The sequence below is a fragment of the Lynx canadensis genome, chromosome B1, assembly GCF_007474595.2.
Source record: "Lynx canadensis isolate LIC74 chromosome B1, mLynCan4.pri.v2, whole genome shotgun sequence".
In the NCBI taxonomy this organism is placed as follows: Eukaryota; Metazoa; Chordata; class Mammalia; order Carnivora; family Felidae; genus Lynx; species Lynx canadensis.
Genome location: NC_044306.2, coordinates 84255571 through 84269000, shown reverse-complemented (window position 1 = coordinate 84269000; position 13430 = coordinate 84255571). Strand labels below are relative to the sequence as shown.

The window sequence follows — 13430 nt, the reverse complement described above, 5'->3', positions numbered from 1 at the left end:
CTAAGGCTGTATACTATATATGCAATTACTATTATATTTATCAGTATAAGTAAGATAGAATTCCTTACCAAGGATGAATTCCAACTGTGGTTCATTTGGAGTCTTCTGAATACCTATCAATAATGGGTAAGAATTCAGATTAAAGATATTTAACTCATTATCAAAGATATATAAATACATATTACAGTGCTTCACCCTACCCAGGATGTATAAATATATTATTTGGCAGAACAAATTAACTCAGTTAATTGTCCAGACTGATAAGCCATCAGTTCTCAGGACAGGGCATAATATTTGTAGCAGAACTAAATGTGACTAAAGACTTGACTGATCTCCTTAGCTCTAAGGCTCTAAAGAAACTCAAAAATATTGTTTTTGTAAGCTTTGCAATTTAAAATGATTTTTTCATTGTTAGTTTCTTTTAGATGAATGTAGACAGAGGCAAAACTTTCAAAAAAGATGACCTCACCCAAGTACTCTCCTATATAGATTTTTCTTTCAAACCATTCCAGCCTGCTGTAAAGAGTAAGTTATTAATTAAAGAGATATCTCTTGTAAGGTTATGAAGGACATTATGGTGGTGGTTATTCTGTCAACTTATAGATAGCTCAAATCAATGTCCTGATAAATGTTTCTATTCCTTTTTATCACGATTTTTAAGAAATCTAACAACATGGCTTAGAATGAAGTGGAGGGAATGTCTGAGAACCAAAGTAAGGAAATGGGAACATGTAAGGGTTAGAAGGCAGCGAGATCCGACTGTAAGGTGATAATGTGGTATAATGTGATAACATGGATACCCGACGACCACGCACAGCTCGGGGTCTTTTTAAACAAGACTGGATGAGGACTTGGATACCACTTATTACAACTCATGGGTGGCCAAAGAAGCGAAACTAAAATTAATGAAAAAGTAAACTATTTGGTAATAAATGTAAGAATCATTTCTTATTTATTTCTAAATCTAAATAAATGTAAAATCATTTTCTTATTTATTTCTACTGGTGCATTTACCAAATACAATTTAAATTTACTAATATTGGATCACTAATATATGTTAGTACCATTTCTTTGTATAAAATCTATTTGTTTATTTACAGGGCTAACTTTTTTTCTTCTTTTTTTTGCTTAGTAGCCATTTATTTTTTCTCCTGTTGACATTTCACAATACTATGATTAAAAAATATCAGACTTTCGGGGCGCCTGGGTGGCGCAGTCGGTTAAGCGTCCGACTTCAGCCAGGTCACGATCTCGCGGTCCGTGAGTTCGAGCCCCGCGTCGGGCTCTGGGCTGATGGCTCGGAGCCTGGAGCCTGTTTCCGATTCTGTGTCTCCCTCTCTCTCTGCCCCTCCCCCGTTCATGCTCTGTCTCTCTCTGTCCCAAAATAAATAAAAAAAAGTTGAAAAAAAAAAAATATCAGACTTTCCAGAGAGATGAGACTTGTAATCATTGGGTAGATCTCTGTTCATTCATCAAATAATGTAGATTTTTTTAAAGACTATTAGTAACTGCTGTAAGCTTTGACAAACAAATTTCTAGAAAACATATTCAACCAATACTGTTTTCTTTAGATTATTTTTTATGTTTTTAAATGTTTATTATTTTTGAGAGAAAGCATGTATGCACACATGTCTACCAGTGGGGAAGGAGCAGAGAAAGACAGGGAAAGAGAGAATCCCAGGCTGGCTTCACTCTGTCAGCACGGAGCCCAATGTGGAGATCGAACATATGAAATTTGAGATCATGACCTCAGCCAAAAATCAAGAGTTGGACGCTTAACTGACTGAGACACCCAAGCTACCCTTTAAAGTTTATTTTATGGTGTAAATTAAATACTCTCATTTAATTTGACATATATTTGAAAGCGATAAATAAATGGCCAACAGGACTCTTGAAAAGGCACAATTCATGCTAAACAATAAAACCTAAACTTTACAATTTGAAGCATAATAGAAAACATACAATTCTTCCAATGATTTAATGACTTGAATAGCACAAATACAACTGTAATGTCTAAATGCAAATCTTGGCCACATCTCCATGTTTGCTCTATTTATGTGACTTAGTGTTCTTGAGTATAGCAGTGACAATCTACCTGTCTAGGGTAACCATTATGTCCTAATGCTTTCAACTTAAATGACTGATTTTAAAGAGAATATTTCTATATTCTAAAAAATAATTCCACATGAGATTACATAAATGCTAAAGAGGAGGTGTACTTAAAAAGTTTATTAGTGTCTTAAAAAAAGTATTTATTGGGGTGCCTGGGTGGCGCAGTCGGTTAAGCGTCCGACTTCAGCCAGGTCACGATCTCACGGTCCGTGAGTTCGAGCCCCGCGTCAGGCTCTGGGCTGATGGCTCAGAGCCTGGAGCCTGTTTCCGATTCTGTGTCTCCCTCTCTCTGCCCCTCCCCCGTTCATGCTCTGTCTCTCTCTGTCCCAAAAATAAATAAACATTGGAAAAAAAAAAGTATTTATTAGTGTCTTAATATACATTCAATAACTTTGATGCTACTATTTGATATTTCATAGACTATATTTCATAGTCCATTTCATAGACTATCATCTGTCTCACTCAAGATAAAGGATCAGAATCACATCACAGACTCACTAGGACAAAATAAATGGGTGCAAACAAAAAAATAGTTAATTTCATGCCATTTGTTAGAACCCAGGTTTCTGTGATAATATGAATGTAGCTTAGTGCTTAGACCAGGTTCTGTGAATACATATGAATGTATGCTTAGTTGACTCAATTTACATTTTCAGAGAATTACATTTCAGAGAATTACAGAGAGGGGAACACATATACTTACTTGTGAACTGGAAGTCCCCAGTATCATTTGCCTGGGGTGTGGGAAGAAAGTGCTGGCCTTCTTCTGATGTCCTTCCTCTTTGATTTCCATGATCAACCTTCACAGTTGTTTAGTCTTCTAAATTTTCACGTCCAAATGTCACTGCCAGTGATTCCTGGTTTAATATAGATGTATCTTCACACTAAAGGCCCAATATCTTCTGAAATTCTGCATTTAGGAAACAGCAACAGCAAAAATCTTAGTTACTTCAGAGTTTAGTATAAAGCTAAGAATTGAAGGTAGGTAGAAACTACAACTTCCTGCCTATCTCACCTTATTTTCAAGATCTATCCACCTAATTTATGCCTCATGAACTCTAAGTTAAGTGGGTATTCTCTATGCAATTATTTTATGTTCATAAGAGGGATTTCTAAATCCTGAAATGTGTATTCTTCTCTTCTAGGTCATTCTGTAAAACAGTAGATAGCAATAGGGGCTGCTGCTAACCTAATATGCATCTAATTTAGCAGCAAGAGCAGATAGCATCTTGTCAGGGCATTAGCATGTTTTGCCAAGGTGAATATTACTATCATTCCTTCCATTATGATCTACCCTTTACACTCATCTCTCCATCCACCCTTGTTAGAACATTATTCACGAGCACGTAAAGACAATTTGGCATGGCACTCTTCTTCCAATATGAGCCAAGAGCCAACAAGTAGTACAAGGGAGTTTCTAACCTCATCATTACCCATGGAGTCTTGCTTCTCTGCCTGATAAAGTTTTAATTGGTTAATGATCAGGGTCTATGGTGAAAAGAATGAATAATAACTCTACAAAGCTAAAGCTCAAGGGGAAATGAAAGTAACAACAAAATCATGAAAATCAGCATGGGGGAAAGAAAGCTTTTCCAAGAATTTAATACCCTATTATGCAAATAGCCACAAATAGTTTCAAATTCATTCTGATATTTAGCCTGATATACATGACCAAGAATGAATTAGGGAAAAAAAATCAATGTGGTTTTAAATCAAGTTACACCTGAATTAAAATGTATAAAAAATCTTTAAATGTCTGTCCAATGTTGTTTAAAGCGATAGTGGCGATCAAGTTTGGTTTAGAATAATGATTTCGTCTCCAACTTCACAAATCCACAGCCTTAGTCTTTGTTGTTTTAACAAAGCAGTTTCATTTGTAATTCAGCTCTGGTTTTTAAAGATCATCTGGTAAAAATTAAATTCTGAAAGCATCTTGAATCTTTAAAAAATATTCTAATAAAGTTGTATATAAGTACGCATTGGTTCTTCAGGATACAACCAGGAATGAAGGCCAGGAGTAAAGGGCAATTGCACTATCAATTAGACCAAATTCTTCAAGTTAAAAATTGTATTTTGAATTAAGATAATGCTTTCTATTTTTTAACTATTTAAATTTAGATGTGTCTTCTGATAAGGACAGACATATTCATTGGACCACATTCTATCATGAACCTATGACAATTTCATTAGCATGAGTGGGGTCATATCTGTGGAAGACTACCATGCATGTGGGACTTGGGTAAAAGAACTTTGTCAACTTAACTGTACTTCTTCACCAAAAACTCAACCTCTAATCTTGATCAGCTGTCGTAAAAATTAAAGAGGAGGCCTAAATAAGCAATATGGATAAATCTTAACAAACTAACAACTCAGCACACTAACAGTGAATAATTAATAAAATAAATGTCAACTCTGAGTGTGGTGAATGTGTACCTTTGGGTGAGTGGAGAAGACTGAAGAGGCCTATAAACATTATTAATATGGTCCCATTTTAGGCATATCACCCATTCAAAACTTAAAAATAAATTCAATTTCAAGAGAATAAAGTCAAATACATAAGACAAAGATCGTATAACAACCTCTTATGACTCTATTCATTTTTTCTATCTTGTTTCATTTGAGGAGAAATTTCAGATTTGATACCTATTAACAAGGTATATGCCTCAGAAGGAATCAGTTATGTTAATAGAAAAGCTCTAGAAAACCACTACATTTTCTAGCTGGTAAATACAGCATTTACCTATGGTTATGGTTAAATACAGTAGTTCCTTTTCTGTGTCTATTGGAAATTTTTTGGTTTGGAGATCATGCACAAGAATAGATTTAAATTTTTACATACCACAAATATATTTTAAAAAGTCAGCTAGAGATACTAAACCTAATTCTCAGAGCAGAAAGAAGTGACATTAAATGTACCTATTGTAAGAGAGTGACAAAACTATATTTGATTTTTAGAAAGTTTACTGGGTGTCAAAGTAGAGAACATACTAGGAGTTGACAACTTAATAAGGAAACTAACTTGTTTAGAGGTTATTTTAATATTCAAGGAAAATAAAATAATAAAGAGGATCTAAGTCAAAACAGAAGCAGATGACTAGAGAAGAGAATCTGGATTCCAAAACAAGTTAAATGGGATAAAGGGCCATTTATTAAATGCAGTTACCTAGACTTAATGATGGAATTAGCTACAATTTAGAATTGAGATAATGGAAGTCAGGAATTTCAGGTGAAAGTCAGTAAATATGGACCACTAAACTATCTGGAATATAAAGAAAGAGTGATTTTAGTCAAGGATGATGAGTTTAGTTCTAACCATGTTGTTTTTGAAATGTCTTCAAATATTCAGAAACAGTTAAACACATGGGTCTAGATTTCAGGAGAGATACTAAGGCTGGAAAAGCATTTTTTTGTAAATCATTGGCTAATGGTTGAAGTCAGTCAAATGAAGTCATTGAAACCAAGTACATGTAGTGAAAAAAAAGGATGACTAAAGACTGAACTGTAAGGCACAAAACCATTCAGGGGAGCAAGAAGAGAATTTAGCTGGTAAAAGCACTGACAGTGATAGGAGAGAGCAGCAGAGAAGAACAACTGAGGGAACAATGTCATCACTCTACTTACTGGATGTTTCTCAAGTAAACAAGGTCATTAAGTTAAAAGATGACTTTACCAGGCTGAGTAGCTCCCACCCCTTTCCAACCAGAGAACCTGTTTGAGAAATTGAGGGTAGCCTGCAGTGGTGCCTTCTCCTTCTGCCAAGGCAAGGGAGCTAAGAGTGTCTTCTGATGACAACTCCTGGGAGCTTTGAAGACTTGTGGTACTCAGCTCAGAGGCAGACAGAGATCCCCCAGAACAAAGCCAGTACCACCTGTGGAGTGTTCCAGTGCTGCACAGAGACAAGAGGATTAATTCATAGACAAGGCTGAGGGTAGCTCCAGTTCTTCTCCACCAGAAAGCCTGTTTGGGAAACTGAAAGTCCCTCCCCCTACTGCCTAGGCAAGGGAGCTGAGATACTGAGGAGAGTGTTTTCCAGTTCCATTTCACCTGATGGGCTGGCACCCCAGGAAGCGAGAGGTGGGCAGGCAATCTAGTGCCAGTTTAATCGGAAACTTAGAGTGGAGGTTGTCTTGAGTTAATGCAACAAACAAAAAGCTTTATGGCTTTAGAGCAGCTTCTCCCACTGCTCCAGGACAGAGATCTAATTTGTAACCTCCTCATCCCTGAATACAACTTTCATCCTGCCCAACCAAGGAACCTAACCAGAGCATATAGAAAGCTGCATAGTCTATTCAACAGCCCTACATTCGTGGCATTGGCATTTGAACAGAGAGCACAGCCTGTGGCTCCCCACATCTGCAGAGCAAAACCATTACCTCACCCAACCAGGGAATTCGGTGCACACTCTGGTTTGATTAAAGTCACCAAATAACAAACTGTACAGGTCCTGAGTCCCATCCTACTGCTCTGCAAGGACAGGGAAATTAATTCATAGCTCTGTCTACTACCAAATACTGTACCCAGTCCTGATCATCTAGTAACCTCATCAGAGAATCTGGGCAAGCATAGAGCCCATCCTATAGCTTCACTAGGGTAGGGAACCAGGCCCATAAAACTATTTAACTGTTCTCAGCCAGTGGCACAACTCCCACTCCCTGCCATCCCTTTAGACCTGGAACAGCAACCTTGCTCAAAAGACCATAGTGACAGGCCCCACCGCTCAAGGACATTATCAGACACCCTAGAAACCCAAACTTAGCTGCCTATTGAAGAGCTGTCTCTACCAAAGAAAACTTGTAAAGTCTAGAAAAGGAGGCCATTACTCAAACAGGTAGAATTAATAAGGACACAAAGATACACACACACACACACACACACACACACACACACATCAGGCAAATATGACACCAAAGGAAATTAATGAAGTTCTAATAGCTGACACTAAATATATGGAGATCTGTGAGCTGTCAAAGAATTCAGAATTATCTAAGGAAGTTTAGTGAATTACAAGAAAACAGACATATAACTAAATAAAGGAAAACAATGCATGAACAAAACAAGAAGTTTTTTTTTTTTTTAATTTTTTTTTTCAACGTTTATTTATTTTTTGGGACAGAGAGAGACAGAGCATGAACGGGGGAGGGGCAGAGAGAGAGAGGACACAGAATCGGAAACAGGCTCCAGGCTCTGAGCCATCAGCCCAGAGCCCGACGCGGGGCTCAAACTCACGGACCGCAAGATCGTGACCTGGCTGAAGTCGGACGCTTAACCGACTGCGCCACCCAGGCGCCCCCAAAACAAGAAGTTTGATAAGGAAATAGAAACCATCAAAAAGCAATAAAATAGAAATCTAGAGTTGAAAAATATAATAACTGAACTGAAGAACTCAGTAGAGAGTTTTAAAAGAAGACTTCAGGGCGCCTGGGTGGCGCAGTCGGTTAAGCGTCCGATCTTGCGGTCCGTGAGTTCGAGCCCCGCGTCGGGCTCTGGGCTGATGGCTCAGAGCCTGGAGCCTGTTTCCGATTCTGTGTCTCCTCTCTCTCTGCCCCTCCCCCGTTCATGCTCTGTCTCTCTCTGTCCCAAAAAATAAATAAACGTTGAAAAAAAAAATTAAAAAAAAAAAAAAAAGAAGACTTCACCATTGGGGGGGGTGGGGAATCACTCACCTGAACAATAAGACATTGAAAATTACCGAGTCAGAGGAGGAAAAAGAAAAAAAAAAAAAGAATGAAAAAGGGTGAAGAAAGCTTGCAGAAATTATAATACAAAATGAAAAGAAACAATATTGCATTATGAGAATGCCAGAAAGAAAAGAGAAAGAAAAACGGACAGAAAGTATATTTAAAGTAGCAAGGGTTGAAAAAAAAATCCCTGAACCTGGAGAGATAAATGGACACATAGATCCATGAGGCCCAAAAGATCCTAAAGAGCTGAATTTAAATAGTGCTACACTGAGATACTGACTATATAATTAAATAGTCAGAAGTGAAAAACAATGGAAGAATTTTAAGAGCAGCAAGAGAAAAGAGAGAAGTTACATACAAGGGAACCCCTAAAGACTATGAGCAGATTTCTCAACAGAAATTTTTCAGGCCAGGAGAGAATGTGATATATTCAAAATTTTGAAAGGAAATAACTGTTAACCAAGAATTCTCTACCTGGTGAAGTTGTCCTTCAGAAACAAAGGAAGGAAAAATACTTTTTTTTTATTTTCAATTAAATTTTCAATCTTAAATTGAAGATTAAGGAGAAAAAGATATTGTTGGGGCAAGAAAAAAATCTAGATGATATAATCTTCTATAATGGGAGGAAGTTGGGGGTGAAGAGAAAATGAGGTATGATCTGAAAAGCATTAACAGAAACTTGAGGAGATTCTGCCCAATGGCCTTATTTTTATCCATTCAAGAAAAAAGTATTTAAGAACAATGGAGTATAAAAGATTTATCAACCTGACTTCAAAAGAACAGTACATAAAGGAAATATTAATAAATTTGACTACACTAAAATAAAAAAATATTCTGTAAGTACAAGATACCACAAAAACTGAGGTAACAAATTATACACTAGAAATATATTTGTAACAGAAATTTCAGCTCCAGTTTAGGATATACGAAAATGCAAAGACTATTACTCCCACTATAAACTCAAGAAAATGCTGAATATATCAAACCATAAACATTTCTTTAACTAATCTGAGAACAGAAGTCTCAGAGGAACCAACTAGCCTGAAACCTAAGAAAAGGCAAATGCCTTCATGGAAAAGAGCTTCCCTCCACGGAAGGAAGAGATGTCAGGCCTCATATAAGCTGGTAATAATAATTCAGCCAAAAATATTCAATGACTTACTGAAGGTCAAGGGGGACTAGTATGAAAGTACAGAGCTACTGAAAGCCATAAGCTCAAAGTAGGCTGCATTGGCTAACAGACTTTTCTTCATCCTCACAGAGGCTCATGAGGAAGATTGGGAAGAAAGTGGGAATCTGGAGAAAGTGTCCTTTGGTGATTCAACCCTATGGGAGGGGAGTAGCCATCACTAAAGACACACCACTTGGATCCTCTTCCCTATAGAACAAAAACTGCAGACTCCATTGCCTTCAGGGCATAGATGGAGACTCATTGCAACTAGAAGATAGAAATAAGAGAGGTACAGAGAAGTTTCCTGGGATCAGATCATTAGAGATTCTCTGATCCTCTATTGCTAAGAGAAGGACAGGACCACTGAAAAGCCTCATCCTCAAGACCCAAGAATATAGATTTTGCCTAAGATCGAGGTTAAAAATAGGACAACAGAAAATGTCTCTACTCCTACCAGTCCAGTAAACAGTAGGAAACTATTAACAGCAGCCTACCACTGGAGGAGGCATAAAAACATGAACACTAAACCTCTCTTTGGTAGAAGCTCCCCAAAAAAGCCTTAAGCGGAGAGTACAGTCTCCAGACACCCAAACCCCACTATGAGTAGAAATGAATGTTAGAGTTATTTGAAACTGGTGATGCACTCAAGGCAGCCATAGTAACAACAAAACTCAAACCCAGATCTGTTACTGACTAGATTGACTCAATTTAAAGGTGTAGTAGGAAAAGAGGAATGCCCACTTCCAGGCATAGGTACTATTTTTTTTATATTTTACTATCCTACACAGTACACAAAGAAGATGAAGACTAAGATGAACAGTCAAGAGAAAAGAGGGGAAAAAAGCAGTTAAGAGAACCAGGTTAATATAAGACCCAAATGTTGGACCTGTTAGAAACAGAATATACTTAAGACTCTAATGGAAAATGTGGATGACTTGCATGACCAGATGGAGATTTTTAGCAGAGATAGAAACTATTGGAAATGACCAAATACAAATCCTAGGAATGTAAAACACAGTAAGAGAGGAAGAATGCCTTTGACAAGATCATTAATAGTTATGATACCATCAATGAAGTAATCAGTGAACTTGAAGATAAGCTAATAGAAATTACCCAAACTGAAACACAAAGAAAAAAAGAAAAAAAAGACACAAAGAAAAATGAAAATGCATACGAGAGCATTCAAAAGCTGTGACACGATACCAAATTAAATATATGTGTTATTTGAATCTCAGAAAAAAGAAAAAGACAGAATAGATATTTGAAGAGATAATGGCCTAAGATTTTCCAAAAATATTAAATTTCAAAACACCAGAGAAATGACATGTACACAAATATACCCATAAACAAACAAGCAAATCAAACAAACGATAAACTTCTATGTATATCACAGTCAGGCTTTTGAAAAACGAAGATAAGGAGAAAAAATTTAAGGTGACCAAAGCAAAAAAAAAAAAAAAAAAGCAAATTACATGTAATAAAAGTAAGAAAATATTTGGACTTCTTGTTTAAAAGTATGTAAGTGACATCTTTAAAGCACTGAAATAAGAAAAACATCAACCCAGGATTTTATACAAAGTAGAAATAACTTGTAAAAATTAAGAGACACAAAGACTTTTATCCAGACAAATAAAAACTGACAAATTCATTATCAGCAGATTTGCACTGCAAGAAATATTAAAGGAAGTTTTTCAAGTATGACATAACAGAGAGATACTTGAATCCACAAAAGAAATGGAGAATGCTATAAGCGATATAAAGAAAGTAAATATTAATTTAATCTTTTCTTGTTTGTAGTGACTATAAAAGATAATTGCCTAAGGCAGGGTTTGGCACACTTCTATTAAAGACAGATAGTAAATATTTTAGGCTTTTTGGACTATATGGTTTCTGTCACAACCATTCAACTCTGCTGTGGCAGTGTAAAAGCAACCATTGGCAATACATAAACAAAGAGGCATAGTTGTGTTACAATAATATTCTATTTGTAAAACTAATTAATATTCAGAATTTGGCCTGAAGGCCAGAGTTTGCCAACCACTGGCCTAAAGTAAAAATAGTAGTGATGTATTATATACTGATAGCATATATAAAAGTGTAACATATAACATCAATAGCAAGAAGGGTGACAGGGAAGAATGGGGAGTTATTGTTGTCTAGTTCTTACACTAAAAGTATAGTATACAATTATATCACTAAAATACTTGAAGGTAGATTGTAATTAAAATGTTTATGACAATTTGGGGAGTAATTACTAATAACTTTTAAAAATAAGTATAAATAATAACCCAATAGTGAAGGTAAAATGGAATAACAAAACATACAAAATAAATTTTAAAGCAAAGGAAAAGAACAAGACAGATGGAATATATAGAAGACAAGTAGCAAAATGTTTTTAATCCAACCATGTCAATAATCACATTAAATGCAAGCTACACACACACACACACACACACACACACCAATTAAAAGACAGAGAAGATTATCAGCTTGAAAGACCTGACTATATGCTTCATAGTTACAATGAAATATAATGACATAGTTAAAAGTAAAAAGACTGAAAAGACTGAAACAATTATATCATGGAAACACTAATCAAAGGAAAATTGCAGTGACTATTGATATCAGATAAAATAGATTTCATATAACACACATTAGTATTATATAAGGATAAAATTGTAATTCACCAAGAAAATGTAACTATCCTGAAGGTAAATGGGCCTAACAATAGAGCTTTATAATACATGAAGCAAAAACTTAACTGAAAAAGAAACAGACAAATCCACAGTGATATACTTAGAGACCTCAACATTCCACTCTCTACAACAGATCAAACAAGTAGATAAAACATCAGAGAGGATACAGAATACTTAAATAACACTACTAACAACTTGACCTCATTGGTATTTATTAGACTTCATCCAACAACAGAATACATATTTTGTTTCAAAGTACACATGGAATGCTTACTAAGATTATATTCTTGGTTGTAAAACAAACCTTAATAAACTAAAATAAAAATGTGTGTGTTTGTACATTTAAATCAGAATAAAATCACTATGCTACATATAAAAATGTGCTTAAAGGGAAAGTTATATATTAAATGCTTATATTTAGAATACAAGTTCTCAAATCCATGATTTAAACTGAAAAGCAATTCTACTTATAAGCTTCTATTTTAGAAAAATTATTGAAAATGCATACCAGAAGATAATGGAAGGAATGTTCATAATAAATCAGCTTCAATAAAAAAATATTGAAACAGGCTAAAGGCCTGTCACTAAGAAAGTAGACAATATATTGTAGCCTTTCATTCTATATAAAATGAATCTTCATATATCAACATTGATTAACTTCATAAAGTACAGAGGAGAAAGAGTGAGGAGGGACAGGAAGACAGAGGGAGGGATATGATGGCACTTATAGAAAATTTAACAACAGGTAAAATAGTACTCTAGTTCTATATTGCGTAGATGTACATACATATGAAGTCCAACCACAGAGAAATGCATGATAAACACTTAAATCAGAATAATTATGATATTTGGGGAACAAGTGTGAGGGATGTGATCAGGAAGGGGAACACAAAAAACTTCAAATGCACAGGGAAAGTTTTGTTTATTACACTGAGTAAGTACAAAATGTCTCTATATTTTTCATTATACCTTTGGTACATCCTAAACACTCATTATACATTTAATTAACTAAAAAGGCAAAGTCATGTGTTGAGAGAAAATGGGGAAGAAGTTGGGTAGGAGGCTGGAGAAGAAAAGTGGAGTTCTGAGCTAGCCTTTAAGAGTACCAGATGAGGGAACAAGTGGAGGCAGTTTTATGGGGCCAGCTGGGCCTGGAGACCACAGATTTATAGATATATGTGTGTGGCTTTCTTCAACAGTGCTCAGCAGTCTTGTGGAGAAGGATAGTTTCATTGACAGTGTAGGGGTTTTGCCTCCTGATGAAGTGAGAGAATAGTGAAGCTAAGACTGTAATAATACAAATATGACCAAACATCTTTTTTAGGTTGTATTGGGAACTCATTAAAGGGGAAAGATGTAACATATTGGCAGATGAGAGAATAATTCAGTTCTGAGTAATGAGAAGTCCAAGGTATTGCCATGGGTATAAGTAGATGGCTGAAATGGCATGGTATTATTGGTCACTAGGGTTAGTAAGAAAAAGACACTGTGCATCAAGGATGTTCAATGGGTTATTCCCATGGAAACTGAAATCTCCCAGGAGGATAACAGGCAGGACGTGTTCTCATAGAAAAGTCTGAAGAAAGCAGAAGTTTCACCAATGAACATGACAAATAGGGGTGGAGGAGTGGTATAGCCAGACATCAGCAATCTTACATGAGGTCCTAACAGCTTAAGGGGACTCTTGTGACTACTAGGAAAATAGTAGCCCAGCCTTCAGTCCCTGTGGTTTGTGGCCTGTCTGTATTAGAGTAGGCAACTAGGAAGCAG

General features: G+C 36.0%; 1 protein-coding gene across 1 annotated transcript in view; it reads right to left on the bottom strand.

Annotated features, from left to right (window-relative positions):
• The window catches only part of INPP4B (inositol polyphosphate-4-phosphatase type II B), a 797369-nt gene that overhangs the window by 376098 nt on the left and 407841 nt on the right, over positions 1-13430 (bottom strand). The window contains 3 exon segments of the mRNA XM_030313011.1: positions 69-113; positions 2816-2884; positions 2887-3022. Coding sequence (XP_030168871.1) covers positions 69-113; positions 2816-2884; positions 2887-2905 — 133 coding nt within the window. The 5' untranslated portion in view covers positions 2906-3022.